At 41.7% G+C, this 17551-nt stretch overlaps 1 protein-coding gene across 11 annotated transcripts in view; it reads left to right on the top strand.

The window, feature by feature from the left end:
* Positions 1 to 17551, top strand: part of ARHGEF9 (Cdc42 guanine nucleotide exchange factor 9) — a 240285-nt gene that overhangs the window by 42904 nt on the left and 179830 nt on the right. For 3 of the 11 annotated variants that reach the window (XM_045995762.1, XM_045995757.1, XM_045995755.1), the window contains exon 1: positions 6103 to 6904. The exons of 3 other annotated variants lie outside the window; for them this stretch is intronic. Coding sequence is in view for 4 of the 8 variants with exons in the window: in XM_045995754.1 (XP_045851710.1) it covers positions 6903 to 6911 (9 nt within the window). In the remaining 4 variants the exon portion in view is untranslated. Of the gene's footprint in view, positions 1 to 6006; positions 6050 to 6102; positions 6916 to 17551 lie in introns of those variants that run through there. 5 more of the 11 variants (XM_045995763.1, XM_045995761.1, XM_045995753.1 and 2 more) reach the window with 3 other exon arrangements.

Genomic DNA, 17551 nt, shown 5'->3' with positions numbered 1-17551 from the left:
ATTCTGAAGCAAGAACCAGAAAAAACCTAGAGGAGGTGGAATTTGAATTTTGAGATGGGGGCTCAGGAAGAATAGCAGCAGATGGATAGTTCTTAAGGCAAAAGTACTCGATGGTTATGAGAACTATGGTAGGCTCTGTTTAGCTGGAGAGTGCAGAATGAGAAGGAACTGGTGAAATCTGAGGTTAGAAAGACCAAAGGGCACAAGATTAGCAAGGCATTATATGGCATTTGCCATAAAGGCAGTAGGGAAATATGGAAAGCCTTTAAGTAGAGGAGTTATATAATTCAGGTTTCAGCTGCAGAAATTAAATCACTCTAGTTATTTTCAGTAGAAAGATCCCTAATACAGAAAACCAGGTACTTCTAAAATTGAGGTAAGGGCTGGAGGGACAACCTTTAGGCTAGGCTTCTAGGAATAACTCCCAGGATACCAGGGGAACTGTTTTCTGTGCCACAAGCAGGAAGTGAGGCATCAGGGACTTTGGAAACACACCACCTTATCTGAAGCCTAGGAATCAAGAATCTGCCACTGCCTTAACTCTTGAGTAGAGTATCATCATGACTTCTAGATACTCACTAGCAAATAATAATAATTAATAATAATAATATAGAATAAAATAAAATCATCCCATTCTATGGCTCCTCAAATACACAAAGCCAGTGACCAGACACTGGGGCCTTTGGGAAAGTAAAACGGCTGCAGAAAACCCTAAAATCTCCATCACTATGCTTGCCAACAGAAGCAGCAGGAATATGGCTTCTGCGTCATTACCTCCTTCCAAATATTGTGTGTATGCATATGATTACCAGAAATAAATCACATCCAGAACACTGGATGCAAAGGAGCCTAAGAAGTGACAGCCTGTTGTAGGTTTTTGGTTTTGAGATTTTCAGCAATATAGGAGGGCAGGCTAGAAAGAGGGTGGCATGGATCCTGAGCAACCAATCTATAGTAACTAACATAGGACTGATAGCAGCAGAAGTGCTTTTGAGACAGATAATTTGGGCAGGAGAGTAGAGGCTGAATTGGGGAGAGAGAGCAGCACAAGAGATCAAGTAATGGATGGTAATGGAATAAAAAATGATGAGGAGCTGATTAAAAATACTGGTAGCAGGGAGACAAGAGGAAGGACACATGAAGGAGAGTTTAAGGAGGAAGAGAATTACCATGACTTAGGGGACTGGGTGGCTGGAAGCAAGATGAATGAGAAGAAAGACTTATGGATATCTCCTGGGTTTTTGCAAGGAGACATTCCTACAAGAGAGGGAACTCAGGGGGAAAGAGGAAGGTGGCATGGATGGGAAAAGATGATTTCAATTTTAAGTTAGAGGTTCTTGTGACATATTCAGGAGGAGATATCTGTAAGGCGGTTGGAAATTCGTCTTTGGAATTCAAGAGAACTACCTGGAACTCATCAGCAGAGAATTGTAAGGTGTACGCAGGCAAGGATTTTGTTCCCCCTAGTGTTCAGCAACTTCATTGAAAGGAGGTGCATCAATGTGTAACGTAGTTGAGAGTTCAAGCTTTGGGAATGGATGGGTCCACCATTCAGTGCAAGTGTGGAATAAAGATAAGGGGACTGAGATTATAAGAACCCTGAGAAATCATGGCCTTAAATGATTGAATGAAGAAGAACCCAGACAGGAAGTAAAGACTGTATAACCAGACAGGTCATGTGGATGATGTCACCAAGGCAAAGGGAGCATTTCAGGAAGGAGAAAGGCTTCAGTGGAATCAAGAATGAGAGAAGTCAGGGAAAAGAAAGATGGAACATTGGCCATACCATTTAGTAACAAATTGATCATTTGTTTATATTCACAAAAGGTCCTAGTTTCCTATGCAATGATGGGAGTGAAAGCCAGGCTGCTGTGGATTAAAGGGTCAATAGACAATGAAGTGGAGATAGGATATAATTGGACTTTCAAGGGCAAAGGGAACAAGAAACAGTAGGTATTGGCAAGGATATGGAGAAAGAGAAAACCTCTCGCACTGTTGGTAGGGATGCAAACTTATGCAACTACTATGGAAAACAGTATGGAGAGTCCTCAAAAAGTTAAAAATAGAACTACTCTATGATCCAACAATTGCACTACTAGGTATTTGCCCAAAGAATACAAAAATACTAATTCAAAAGGATACATGCACCACAATGTTTATAACAGCATTATCTACAATAGCCAAATAATGGAAATAGCTCAGGTGGCCACTGATTGATGAATGGATAAAGAAGATGTGGTATATATACACAGCCATTACTCAGCCATAATAAAGAAGGAAATATTGTCATTTGCAATGGCATGGATGGAGTTAGAGACTATTATGTTAAGCAAAATGAGTCAGTTAGAGAAAGACAAATACCATATAATTTCACTCATATGTGGAATTTAAGAAACAAAACAAATGAACAAAGAGAAAGAGAGAGAGAGAGAGGGAGAGGGAGAGAGAGAGGGAGGGGCAAACCAAGAAACAGACCCTTAGCTATGGAGAATAAACTCAGGGTCACCAGAGGGGATACCTGTGGGAGGATGGGTTAAATAGGTGATGGGGATTAAGGAGCACACTTGTTGTGATGAGCACTGGGTGACATATGGAAGTGTTGAATCACTATATTGTACACCTAAAACTAATATTACACTATATGTTAAATTATATGCAAACAATGAATTATGGAACATTGCATCAAAAACTAATGATATATTACTGTATGGTGACTACATAACATAATAAAAATAAAATAAAATATAAAAAATAAAGTTTAAAAAGAAATAACTGGAATTCAAATAAAAACTTAAAAAAAACAAGGATAAAGTTTCTAGTTGCTTACATTATGGTACTGTGCTGATCACTACTATCTGTCTCAACATAACCTAGCAGAGTAGCTTTTTTTTTTTAAGATTTTTTTAAATTTATTTATTTGACAGAGAGAGAGAGAGATCACAAGTAGGCAGAGAGGCAGGTAGAGAGACAGGAGGAAGTAGGCTCCCTGCTGAGCAGAGAGCCCATGTGGGGCTCGATCCCAGGACCCTGAGATCATGACCTGAGCTGAAGGCAGAGGCTTAACCCACTGAGCCACCCAGGCGCCCCTAGCAGAGTAGCTTTTAAACTATTTTGGCATTACCTGCTATAAGAAATAAATTTTACAGTGCCTGGGTGGCTCAGTTTGTTAAGCATCTGACTGGTTCAGGTCATGATCTCAGGGTCCTGGGATTGAGCTCCATATCAAGCTCTATGCTCAGTGGGGAGTCTACTTCTCCCTCTCCCTCTGACCTTCCCCCAACCTCTGCTATCTCTCTCTCTCTCTTCAATAAATAAAATCTTTAAAAAATAAATTTTACATCACAATTAACACATTTATATTTATATATAAGTGAAACAAAAGCTTGATTAAACCATAATTATATGGACATTTCATATAAATAGAAATATACAAAAGCCTTTTTTTCTGGCTTTTTCACTTAGCATAATATTTTCAAAGTTCATCTATACTATTGTAGTAACAGTACTCCACTCCTTTTTATGGTGGAATAATATTTCATGGTATGGATATACCACATTTTGTTTATCCATTCATCAGTTGATGGACATTTGAGTTTTTTTCCATCATTTGGCTATTGTGAATAATGCTATTATGAATGTTCATGTACAAGATTTTATGTGTACATTTTTTCCCCATTTCTCTTAGGTATATACACAGAAATGGAATTGTTGGGTCAAATAGTAACCCTATGTTTAACTTTTTGAAGAACTATCAGACTGTTTTCCAAAGTGGCTTCAACCATTTTTACCAGCAGTGTTATGAAGGTTCTGATTTTTCCACATCTAGCTTTTCTATTATAACCATTCTTGGGGTATCTTATTACAAATACTGCTGTAGTAAATATCCTGCATTTGCATTTCCTGCATTTGACTTACATTCTCTTGATGGCTAATATGATGAACATCTTTCCATGTGCTTACTGACTATTTCTTTGGAAAAAAATGTTATTCAGAACGTTTGCCAATTTTTTATTTGGGTTATTCTTTTTATAATTGACTCGTAAGAACTCTTTATATATTCTAGGTATAAGTTCCTTATCAGAGATATAACTTCTAAACGTTTTCTTCCATCCTGTGTGTTGTCTTTTCATATTCTTGATAGTATCGTTTGAAGCATAAAAGGTTTTAATCTTGATGACATCCAATTTATCTATTTTGTTGTTGTTTTTCATGTCATATCTAAGAAACCATTGCGAAATTCGAGATCACAAAAATTATCCCTATTGCCCCCATTTTGTTAAAATTCTCACAATATCATTATAACATCTAACCAAGTAATTATAATTCCTATTATCATCAAGTATCCAACCTGTTCAAATTTCCAGTTGTTTCACAGATATCACAAATGTGTGTGCACAGATACACGCACGTGTGTGTGTGTGCGTGCGCACACGCACACACACACGTGTTCCACCTAAGTCAAAATTTTTCCTTCCTATTTCTTTGTTAAAAATCCAGGTTGTTGGCTCTGTAGTTGCTTTGTTTTTGTTTTTTAATCTTTACCTCCACATTGCAATTTAATATGTTTTTCTGTCCTGTGTGTTCTATAAATTCATTATTGATCTAGAAGGTTGATCTGATTCAGGGTTTATACATTTGTTTTGGCATAGGTAGTGTTATAAACCAAAACCTTTGAAGTGAGAACTTATTTGGGTTTTATTCTATTTTGTAGGGCTATGGGCCATATTGTTTATGACTTGCATTCACTCAGAATTTCCAGTCCTTTATTTAAGATGAGTGACTGTTCTAGCCTCAACGATTTCTAGAGAATAAATAGCAATTCTCATTCCTTTTAGACTCTATAGTATTCTAGGAGTTCCAGAACTTAGCTTGTCCTATTCCTGGCTAATCTAGTTTCTACCTTCTTCCACCAATATATGTCTGCTCACTTTTACAGTCCTAGGGTGTAAGAGGAAGAAGGGCTTAGAGGTTTACTGAAATTGCATGTATTTTTTCTGAGATGAAGTTTCAGAGGTTTCACTGAATTTTCAGGTAGGTCTAAGTCCTCATGTGACAGAAAGGAGATGGAGGCCAGGAGAGGGGAAAGGAGTTGCCTAAAAGTCATAAAGCAAGCTTAAAATAGGTCTGGGAGTAAATCTGAAACCTTCCCACCCAGGGCTTTTTCCTAGTTCCAGACATAGAATCAGGAACATATAGCAGGGCAGTGATTACAAACATATTGCAAGTTTTGTAGAGGCTTTTCAACTGCAAACTTGGCGTCTTTTCATAATACCCAGCTTGCTGGAAGAGTGCATTCATAGTCTAAAGAACCATAAACAGGAAAGAAAATTGACCTGCAAGTGCAGGGATATCAGAGAAGGCCAAACAGAATTGGATTTTGAATAATTTGTAGTGTGTCCTTGTGGTTCTGTCAACAGCACTGTTTTTTGTTTTTTTTTTGTTTTTCTGTTTTTTTTTTTAAATGTGTATAGCTAATTGTGAGTTGCCTGTAAATACTTAGGCAGTGGCCAAAGAAACCTTTGCTATCTCCCAAGTCCAGACTCCAAAATAAGAGGATGCCAAGGCATGCCTCCTCCCCACCCACCCATCTCTTTTTTCTGTTCCTTTTCCCTCTTCTTCAACCTTTTTTTCCCTTATTTTCCTTCACCCTTCTCTTTCTTTACTTTATTCCTATTTCTTCTCCCATCTTTCCTTCTCTTCCCCTTCTATTAGTCTTCCCTTTTATCCTCTTTCCCTCCCTCCTTCCCTGCCACGCCCTCTCCTTCCCTCCCACTTCTGTGTGCACCCTCCCCCTTCTTCTCCCTACATCCTCCTCAACCCACCCCCAACAAGCTCTCCACCCCCACCCCAAACCGGCGGCCATTGGCTCCCGCTAGTGGGGGGTGGGGGAAGGGAAGGCTTGGGCCCTCCGATAGGTTGCCGGGGCTAGCACACCAGCTGAAGTCCCGCCCCACCCAGCGAGTAAACGCACGGCTGCAGCATTTGCTATTGGCCGAGGGGATTGTCAACAGCTCCGGCGGCTCCTCACGCAGGCGCCCACAGTCGCTAGGTGAATAAAAACACCGCCTACGGGCTGCGGGGGGTGGGGAGAGGAGAGGGAGAGAGCCAGCAAGGCTGGATTTAAATGAAAGGCTGGAAGCCGGGAGCCCCGCGGAGACAGCAAGCAAGCAGGCTAGAAAAACGAGGAAACTAGGAAAGCGAGCGACCTAGAGGGAGTAGGGGAGACCGCGACTGACCTCTAGCCAGGCAGGTGGACAGACGCACGCCCGGACAGACAATCGAGCAGGCGCAGGAGAACCTCGCACTGGTTCCTCCCGCCTTTCCCTTGAAAAGCCAGGATTTTGCCTTTTGCTTGGCGCCCGAGAGAGAATGCTGGATTCTGCCGACTTCAGCGCGAGCTAAGATTTCTCAGCTAGGGAAGAAAAATCAGCTTAATCCTGAGAAGGGGGAAAGCAATCTCTCCTGTCCCCATCCTACCCCCCCCCCATACCAACCTCGGGCGCCAAACCCTGCCCTTCCCCAACCATCCGACTCCCTTCTAGCATGGTGGCTGTATGGACAGTCTGACAGAACAGAGACTGACATCTCCCAATCTGCCGGCCCCCCACTTGGAACACTACAGTGTTCTGCATTGCACCATGACCCTGGATGTGCAAACTGTAGTTGTTTTTGCCGTGATTGTAGTCCTCCTGCTTGTCAATGTCATACTCATGTTTTTCCTGGGAACGCGCTGAATGGAGTCCAGCTTCCTGAGCTGTTGCGAACTCTCGCTTTGATTTCATCCTGAGAACCACCGAGAATAAAAAAGAGACAGACAGACAGAGACAGGGAAAGAGAGAGAAAGCAAGCTTTCTTACTCAGGGGGGAAAACGTTTTGAGCTTCAACATGGCCTCGCTGTGATATGTATGACGTTGGTATATTATCTCTCCCTAAATCTTTTGTCATGTCTTGTCTTTTAAATATTCCTGTGAATGTAGTTGCTTATTGCTTGAGTAAAGTAGTTGATAAAGAAATGTATTCTATTTAAGTGTGCGTGTGTGTGTGTGCATTCTCCATCTATGTGGCGTTCACGGAGTAAGATCTGCGTCCTTAAACAGTGGCTTTGCTGTGTGTGGTGTTTATGTTTTTCAGTTCATTTTCTTGAAAACAACCTGTAATTTCCGTCAAGGAATTTTAGTCAAAAATTATCTCTTGGTATCAGGAGTGAATTTGGGTTTGTGTATGGACAAAGATGGTTGTGGGAAGAGCGTTGTGGATTTTTGACATCTTAGGAAAGACAGTCCTGCCCTGGATGTTAAGAGGGAATAAAAATGGAACAAGGAATGTATTCAGGGAAAATGATTCTTTAGTTTCTAATGATAAGTAAGAATTTGAGAAGTGCTATGTTGGGGTGCGTTGAGCTGGCAGTTGGTGACTGTGTCCTTTGACTCAATTTGCTGTCCAGGGTTTAGTTCATAGTTTCCAATTTGGAAATAAGCCATCTTTAAAACATTTCTTAAAGCATTAAATGTCACTTTCTTTGGAATTACAGACTGAGGCATTTAAGTCTTCTTTGATGTTTATGAATTGGCAAGAAGAGATACTGACAAGAGCTGTTTGGGTTCATTTTCCCAAACAAGATTGTACCCCTGGATTTGAGTTTGTGGATTTTCTCTGTGTGTCCTCTGAAAAAACAACAAAAGCCAGCTCTTTACCCACCTTGGGAATAATAGTACTTGTATATGCCTCTTTTGAATAATCTTATTTGCAATGATGTTCTTGAACTATGTTTTTAAATAGAACTTTCTAGTGCTAATGGTAAAGTGGTGGGTTTTGTTTGCTTTCTTGCTCTTTAAAGATCAGAGGTCTCTAACTGAAGGATTTCCATAACAAAATGAAAGTATGTATCATGCTAAATTAAGAGTTTTGAGCACCCCCCCAAAAAAAAAGTCTGCGTGGAATGGCCTGAGAGCTGGGGAGAACAGGAGCTAGAATCAACATTCAATTTTGACATATATTTGCATTTCTGTATCAGATGGTAGTGGTGGTGGTTGCTGTCATTATTGCTCTTATTTTTATATATTTTTTCTGCTGGAAAAGCCAGGAAATGGTCTCTGATGCTAAGGTACATGATACTTATTTTCCCCCTACCTCCTCCCACTGATTGGCAGGTATTCCATTCTATGTTTACCTGACTTGAAATAGCGCTGTTTCTGGCCCATGTAACAATGAATCAGGGTGCATACAGTCTACATGCATGTTCCCCCTACACCCATGGGGATGGTTACTCACATGTGATGTACAAATCTGCTGGCATAATGCTGTCAAGTTCCATGTCTTATTGTTCAATCTCTTTGGAAATGATTATGAAGGGAAAGGGTCTGTGAAGGGGGCACTTGAAATTGTCCTGATCTCAGAACCCAGAGAATATTATTTAATGGCGTCAAAAGAGGTTTTGAGCCTCAGGGTGTGTGCTCTTGGCTCCGTGTGGGTAAAAGCTTTAAAAAAATATTATTAATATTATTCTGTTGGTACCCTGGTATAAGCATGATCTTGGAAGTTTGCTTATTCTTGGGAATCTGGGAAGATTCTTATTTACTCTCTGGTTCCTTTGTTGGGAGGTGGCTGTATTGAACTGAACTTGTTTATTTGCAAAGAGAATCTTGTGATTCCTCTTGCCCCACCGCATACTCTTAGCTCCAGTGGTATTATTTAAAATAAGGTTATGTTGTGGTTGGGCACTTTGTTTTGAGACACGTTGGACAGGAAAATCTCTAGGCTGAGCAGCTACAGACTTGGGTACTCCCTGTTGAGAGATTATTTGACCTTGGGCATTTTTTTTTCCTTCTCAATGTGTTTGGGCTTCCCTGTAACATTGGCATTTGGGGATGATTGGGCTAGGTGGCCTCCAAGTTATTGCATTCGGTGATTTTGGGTGCCCAGAGGTACTTGAAATCAGAAGGGGATGAACTGGAAAGACAAGTGAAAAGGAAAATGAAATATTTATCAATGGGTGATGGGGCAGGTTGGAAATACCTGGTTGCTGGTATCTGGACAAACTTGAGAATTTTTACCTAGCTGTATGGGAAGAAAACTGGACTATAGCAATGGAATGCTTTTTGCTTTTTTCCCCCCCTTTAAGGTGAGAAGGGTTCTCTAAAGCTAGTCTTTGAGCCAGGATTGTGGCAAAGTAGGGTCATGAAATGCCACAACCTTCACCTCTGGGTACCTGACAGACCCTTGGCAGAGAACCTTTGTGACCGTATGTGTGTAGGGTGTGTGGCAGTATGTTTGTGGGTGTGTATGCACACCCTTCTGTGTGTATAGAGGGGAGAAGGTGCACACTCTTGAATGTGGGTGGGGGTTGGTTGTGCTAGGAATGAGGAAAAATAGCAGGGCATGCATTGAGTGTTCCATAGTTCTGAATGGCCTCCTTGTGCTAGGGCCTGTAAGGATTTGACGGGTGCCAGATTGGATGGGTATTTCCCCTACACTTCTCCAACCCCCCTACCCCACAGCCCCTGAGGCTAAAGGAGTTGCTTGACTGAGCCCTTCTATCAGTAATTTAGCTGGCAAAATGGGTAAGCATTTTTCAAATTAACTTATCTCTAGGCAAATAAGGAGATGTTGCTAGCCAGATGGCAGGCCACCCAAGAGCAGCTAAAAGGGAGTTTGGGAAGTAGAGAACCAAAGTTGGCAGCATGACTTTTTACTTCTGTGAATCCTAAAGGTTTGGCATTTCTCCTTCATACTTGTGAGGATATGCAAAAAGAGAAGAGTGGGAGAAAATGAAAAATGCAGCCCAGAGGAGTGGAATCCTCTGCATTTGACTTTTTATTCTTCCCTCTTCTGCCTCTTCTCCCTCTTCCATTTACTCTCCCCTCTGATACAGCCTCCTCTACTCTGCCCCCATTCCTGCTCTAAGTGGGTGGTTGGTGGGAGAAGGAGGAGTAGGAAGAGAAGAGGGGTTTTCATCTCTGATTGTCCCAGCTTTTTCCAACTAAGTTTCTAGCTTCCTTACCTCCTCTCTGACCTCTTTGGGTAGAGGATAAGCTTTTGCTCTTAGAAAGGACAAAATTCCAGCTCAGAAATTTTCCCTCCCAGCTCCCCACCAGGGGATTCAAGAGCAGCCCTTTACCAGTATCCTAGCAACCTCCAGCATCACTCAGCTCCTGCTGAGCTCTGGAGCCCACCCTTTAAAGGTCCAGGCACAAAGTGCTGTAGGGAAAGGGAGCTGGAGCCCAGCAGGACTTGGAGAGATGCTTTTGGGTGGGGTGGTGAACGAAGAAGAAGCGAGATCCTCATTGCCTGCAAATGCCTAGAAAACACATCCAGAGAAGGTATATTAGCCTCATTAACCATACTAGCCTCATTCCAATCATTGGGACTGTTTACTGGAAGGCTCCTGGGTTCAAATTCTTTTCTCCTTTCTTCCAAATGCCTTCTTAAGATTAACTGAGTCATTTCACAATCTAGTTTAGTGCAAGGAAGTCTGTAGACCCTGAAAAATATTTTTTTAACCCTGACTTTTGGCTGAGGCAGAGAGGAGGTGAAGGGATAGTATGGTGGGACAAACTGAGCAGTGTTTTTCCTCTATTGAGACAGCCCCTATCTGTCAGAACCTGTAACATCTACTTGTGTAATGTGCCCCAGTTTTGTCGGTGGCTTAGGAAACTCTGCTCAGGCTGGCTGCTATATGGAATTTAGGGGATTTTGTTTCTATGTCATTGGTTTCTGAGTAGTTTCCAAATGGGAAGGCTGGGCAAATTAGGAAGGCCATTTTGATTGTGGGCCTGGTGAACAGGTTGGGCTTGGCCTTGGCTGATTCTCTCATTCACCACTGTGTGTGATTAAGTGTTGAGAGCTTTGTCTGTTATCTTGGCCTTTGCTCCCTTTGGCATATGGAATGTTTGCTCTGGACTAGGACATAATTGGAAATTGAACCTGTTCTCCCAAAATAACTGGTTCCTTAGAAGATCTCACACTAAACTTCTGGATCCAGCCCCAGTAGCTTTGCCCCCTAAATGATATGGAGGCGAGGGATTTCATACTTTCTGGCTTTTATTTCTAGTTCTGCAACTTGTTCTAGGCCAACTGAGGTTCTGGCTTTCTAAGAATCCTTGATCAAAGTTTAGCTCTTCTGATATCTGCCCAGAGTGTCTTCTGTCATTAGGTGGGTCTAGCTCTCAAGAACATTTAGTTAAGCATGCTTTACCTTGGCATCAAAGTACACAGTGGAAAAGCTATGAAGGGGAAGTGCCTAGAGGATAGAGAAGACTTGGGATGCAATCCAGTAATGACAGTACTAGTAATCCCTTGTCAGTGCATGGGTCTGTGGAATTTACAAAGCAGTTTCACATCTTTTCTAATTTTGTGCATCACATCACCCTTGTGAAGTGGGTAGGGATGATTGTTATTCCCTGTTTTACAGTTGAGGTAAGTAAAGGTCAGAGATATTGGTGCCATGGACATAGGTCTGCCTTTCAAATGGAGAGTGGGGAGAGTCAGAGTTGATCATCCCCAACTAGTGTGAAGCTGAATGAGGTCAGGTGGAGAGGTAGGTTTGTGAGTCATTTCTGAAGTCATACTATCTCCCTCAGCTTACTCATATTTTTAGTGCTTTTTCATATTTTTCATTTTCATAGCAATTTTACACAGAATTTCTCATTCAATAAAATGACTTTTTATCTTAAATATATATCAGGAAATCTCTTTTAGTCTTATGAAAACTCAGTATTTGGAATCTCGAAGGAGAAAGCAATGTGAATTGGTGAAACCTAAAATACAGAATGTTTTGAAGGAGCTGCAGTTTTCATCCAATTGTCTTTCCTTTCAAAATACTCTTATTTTTCTATATTTCTTTATAAATGTGTTGCCCAGAACTGATTATACTACTGTGCTACTCTAGGTGCTACTTGATAAGGATTAAGTACAAAGGGACTTTGATCTGTCTGTGAAATATCTAATAATGTTGCCTTCTACTGGTTCTCAGCTCTCTCTGAATATTCAGATCAGTTGGGGAGTTTTAATATCCATTCCAAGTTCCCACTCTGAAAAATTCTGATTTAATTGGTGTGAGATAGGTCCCTGGCAACTTTTTTTTCCTAAATTAAAAATTGAAGTCTCCCCAAAGTAATTCAAATGTGCAGTCAGCATTAAGGACCATTGTACTACCTTTTTGGAGTGTAGGATCAAAGGCTTTACTGTTTAGCCCAGTCTTCTACTCTGTTGTGGAATTGGTTCTTTGAGACTTTTTGAACCCAATTCATTAAATTTTATTTTGTTTGGTTCGTCAGTTTATTATTTATTTATTTATTTGTCAGTTGCATATAACACCCAGTGTTCATCACATCATGTGCCCTCCTTAATGCCCATCATCTAATTACTCCATCCCCCCCACCCACCCCCCTCCAGAAAAACCTCATTTTTTTTCCCCCTATACTTAAGAGTCTCTTATGGTTGGTCTCCCTCTCTGATGACTTCCCAGGCTGAATTGTTTCTATTAACCCGTGGTTCTCAGGCCTGGCTGCACATTAGAATCACCTGGGAAGTTAACAAGACTAATTCCCAGAATCTCTGGGGGAGATCTGGTGAGGCCCTGGTATCAATATTTTTTAAAAGCTCCATGAGATGACAGGAATGTTCAGCCAGGGATGAGGATGACTGCTATGTTAAAAGGAAATGTCAGATCAGCCTGAATCTAGCTTATCACACACGTGAATAGGCAGGCTTTGCAGATGGTGAGATTTTATTCTAGGATTGTGGGGGCCTTGATGAATTTGCGGGGCTTGTGCCCACTCTAAAAAGGACTCAATCCTAGAGAATGAGTAGTCTGGGGACCTATCTGGATTTAAAATTATTAGTTATGAGATGGTTTGAACCCTTTAGGAAAAAGAGTCCCTGTGCATTTGCTGTAATAGTGGGGAAGATACTGTTTACTGTTCATTTGCTGGCTGACCTTGGGTAAATTACTTCTCCCCTCTGACATTTGGATTCCTCATCTGCAAATAAGATTAGGCAGATTAGATAGTTTCAAAGATTTCGTCTGGCTCTAATGATGTGTGCTTACTTTGTGATTAATAAAAATGATCAAAATGATTAAGAATATTATTATTCAAAACCTGTAGGTAATCCACAGATCCCTTATAGCAGGGTTGGAATGCATAAGGTGATTTTGGGGGTAATAGACTTGCCTTCCTAATTATATTAGGGTTAAGTTTCTTCTAAAACACTCAACTATAGGTTGTATTCATCGTGTACACAGTAGTTGCCAGCAGGGAGGGGAGCCCTACACTGAGCTGAGTGGCAGTGGGATGCCAGTTTGAGATTTAGCAGTCATTAAAAAAACATGTTTTGTGGATAATTGAGAACTGCCTCTTGTAGATAAAATATCCGTCTCATAGCTCTGGGAAAGGAGGATAGGGGCTGGCTGTTTTGACAGCCCAGGACTCCTTCCTGTGGTATTTTAAGTAGCCATTTATTTAGTTAATACCAATATTGTTAATAAGAATTTTTATTTTAACAAATAAAGTTCCCTAGTTATTTCATTGGCTACTTCCAAAATCTGGAAGTGGTTGAGGAAACTGAGGCATAAAGAGATTAAGTGACTTACTCAAGGTCACACAGTTCAAGAGGTGGTAGTTCTTGACCTAGAACCCAGGCCTCTTGATACCACATCTTGCAGTTCTTCTTCCAGTGTAGCCTAATAGTGGACCCTGGTGAGAATATGGTCATGACTCAGAATTGAAGAGGTTCCACTAACATAGAGCAGAACTCAGGAGGAAGTTTAAAAGAAAGGGGGAAAGGGCTAACCTGGAGGAAAAAGGAAACATTAAGAGAGGGATGTGTTTGAGGTAAGTTCTTTCTTGCCCTTATCATTCTTCTGTGCAAGTTTTCCCTGACAAAAATTGACCATTTGGTCTTTGAGCATTAAGGTTAAGCATTGGTAGCAGAGGAGAGGGAAAGTAATGCATCCATAGCAGAGACAGTGTATGGAAGGCGGACCTTCAGTAGGAAATAAAAACACTGGAAGTGGCCTTGGGGCCCCTGGAAGCAAGCCATGATTCTGTTCCTACCTTGCTGCCAGAACTTCATCAAGGCCCTTCCCCACTAGGCCTCAGTTTCCATGTCATTAAAATGAGGAGTGGATTCAGTAGAAGATCCATGTTCTCAAATGAAATTTGAGCCAGAAACTTCTATATAGAACAGGAAAAAGCAGAACTAGTATGATGGAAATCAGCCTAGGACAGAGTCTAGAATTTCAGGTAATCATTTTGCCAGTGTAGACCTTAGTTAGTCACTAGTGGAATTGGGATTAGGAGAGTGGGGATGGCTCTTCCCAGTGCAGACAGACTGCTTGGAAGATGGGGCAGCCCTGGGTGGGAGAGGGGGTTCAGGCAGAGATAAGAATTTACCTTGGAGATCTGCAGCATGCTTCTCCCTTTTTCATTTCCTATTTTACAAGTGAAAAAATTAAGGGAAAAGGGACTTTTCCAAGGTTTCAGAGATGGGCCTGAGATCCTGACCCCTCAAATCAGGCCTTTATCCTCTGTAACCTACTACCTCTGCTGTAGGATGCTGGCTTAGTGCTCCTTTGGCTATATCAGAGACCTAAATGCACTCTCAAGTCTGGCTGGAGAAAGCAAGCTGACACAGAAACTGGGAGAACAGTAGTATTATATAACCTACCAGAGGGAAGCAGGCCTGTTAGCAGACCTTGAGGTACCAGGCAGTGAGATGAGGGACAGAAGAGGAATCCTAGAATCTCCTGCAGGTTACATTAGTTCTCCCAAGGAAGAGAGCCCTGGATGCAGCACTGTGTTGTGCAACCATCTACCCTTAGGACGAAGAAGAGCTCTGGGAATAGTTTTGGCAACTCTGATCTCTCTGCCTGCCTGCCTCCATTAGAGGAGGGGGAGCCATGTACCTTCATGCCCAGCTGGCTGCAGGAAGGATATGCTAAGAGCCCACCCTCCACCCCCTCAGAATGTGGTGCCTAAAGGCAGTAGCTACTTTTAGCTGTACCTCCCACAGCCTCTGTTCCACCCACTCTCTTCCTTCCTCCTCCCTCTGTGAACCCTGCTGGTTGGCAGGAGGGCTGGGCAGTAGTGGGTGCTTTGGTATTACCAAAGAGGCAGGCAAGGGAGAGCCAGGCATCCCTAGGAGTGGCTATGGTAGACCTAGTATAGTGGGAGGGCTCAGAACAAACACAGAATTAAGAATTAAGAATTTGTGGTTAAGGCCCAAAGGGAGTGGAGGGATTTACTAATTTCCTTTGCACTTGCAACCAGTGAGGTGTTTGTCTTTAAGAATATAGGTTGAACTGCACAGGAAGGTTCAGGAAGATTTATTGGACAGAATGCACATAGACACTTTCTGTACTTGGGTTTAGAGAAAGACTACTGAGGCTAGTGATACTCACTTGCTTCTTGACTCTCCTTCTTGAACATTGTTTTACACTGATCATTGGGTTTTACAGATTATCTCTCTTGATCTTCTCTGTGGCCCTGTGAAGTAGGAAGGGCAGGGATTATCATTTTACAAATGAGAAAAATGAGGCTCAAAGAGTTATTGTCATATAACTGATCTGGGCTCAAGCTCTGAAGTTATAGTGCCATTTAAAGTCATTCCAGATAGCTATACCTTCTAGAAAAGGGGTATTGCAGCTGTTCTCAATCTAATTCCTTTATTGTGGAAGCTGGAAAACCAGGCACAGAAAGAGCAAGGACTCATCCAAGGAAATACAGTATGTTTGTAGTAGTACTGGAACTAGAACGTTGCCTAGCAAGGATGTGAGTTCCTGGACCTATGACTTACAAGCTGCTCTTGCCTTTCAGGGATGGTGAGGGAAATCTGTATAGTGTGATGGGAAGCAATAGGTCACTGAACTAGTAATCTATCATTTTTAGCTCTGTGATCTTGGGCAAAGTACTTAGCCTCTCTGAGTTAGTTTTCTGCTAATTGGAGCCGAAAATCCCTGAGAACTCTCTGGGTCAGAAATCTCTGTGTGACTGCTATAATGGAGGGGACTGATGCTCAGTAGCCCTTTACAAAGGTTTTGTAAATGAAAGACAGATGCATGACTTAAGAGAGCCTGCAAATATGAACTCAGTCATTGGGTGACCTTGAACAAATATCCTTGTCTTTTTGCCTTATTTCTGCATCACAGCATGAAGGACTTTTTTTTTTCTTCCCTCCCTTAAAAGTATAAAAGTCCTATGACCTGGCTCATGTCTTGGGTCCTTGGTGGAAAGCTGGATTTTTTTTTTATAGGAAGCTTTCTTTTTTTTTTTTTTTTTTTTTTTCCATTTTATTTATTTTTTCAGCGTAACAGTATTCATTCTTTTTGCACAACACCCAGTGCTCCATGCAAAACGTGCCCTCCCCATTACCCACCACCTGTTCCCCCAACCTCCCACCCCTGACCCTTCAAAACCCTCAGGTTGTTTTTCAGAGTCCATAGTCTCTTATGGTTCGCCTCCCCTCCCCAATGTCCATAGCCCGCTCCCCCTCTCCCAATCCCACCTCCCCCCAGCAACCCCCAGTTTGTTTTGTGAGATTAAGAGTCATTTATGGTTTGTCTCCCTCCCAATCCCATCTTGTTTCATTTATTCTTCTCCTATCCCCCTACCCCCCCATGTTGCTTCTCCATGTCCTCATGCTTAGTGAAATAAGTCAATCGGAGAAAGACAACTATCATATGATCTCCCTGATATGAGGACAGGAAGCTTTCTTTTATTTACCCTCAGCTCCATCTCCCCTACCAGTCCACACACATACTGCTATGAATAGCAGAGGAACATTCTCTCTCCCTGTCTCCTGCAAAGCTAAAAGAAGTTCTTGGAAAAAAGCCAGAATTAACTGTGTTTTTATTTAGTGCCTTCTCAAGTCCATCAAGTCAGAGCCATCTAGGCACTTGGCAATTAAAAATCAATTCTTGGCCCCCAGTTTCTTGGCTAGGACTTGTGATGAGCGTTACTGAGTTTTCATGATATGATTAAGAGTTGTGTTAGAAATTTTACAAGCTTCTGACAAATGACCTGCTTAGAACAAATCAACATCCTTCACCTTTGCCTACATCATTTTATTTGGAATATTCTCATTGCTCTAGGGGTCTGGGTGAGAAGATAAGGACCATTGTATAGTCCTGCCACATTGGCCTTTTCTCCACAATGCTATGAGGTGAGCAAGGCCAGGATTATTTCCCATTTTATGATTAAGGAAATTGAAACTCAGAGAATTGCTCATATTAACTCAGATCAGTGCTGCCTTTTAAAAGCAGTGGTGTGCAAGGAAGAGCTTAGCATGTTATCAACCCATCCATACCAAATGGGCAAGGAGATTGTTCTAAAGATGCCTTCTGTACTTTGTTTCTATCTAAGTCTTTTTTTTTTTCTAAGTCTTGTTATAAAAATTAGTCAGTAGCAGATAGAACCAGGCAGATGTCACTAGATCATTCTGGCTGGTTGGCATTGAACTAATTGGCAATTCAGATACATCTATTTGACCTATGGTATGTCACCTCAAATATCATATCATCCAGAGATGAATGAGAGGCCTTGCCAAATGCAG

Source organism: Meles meles, chromosome X (genome assembly GCF_922984935.1).
Source record: "Meles meles chromosome X, mMelMel3.1 paternal haplotype, whole genome shotgun sequence".
Lineage (NCBI taxonomy): Eukaryota > Metazoa > Chordata > Mammalia > Carnivora > Mustelidae > Meles > Meles meles.
The sequence above is the reverse complement of the archived record's forward strand: the minus strand, read 5'-3'. Positions and strand labels throughout refer to the sequence as shown.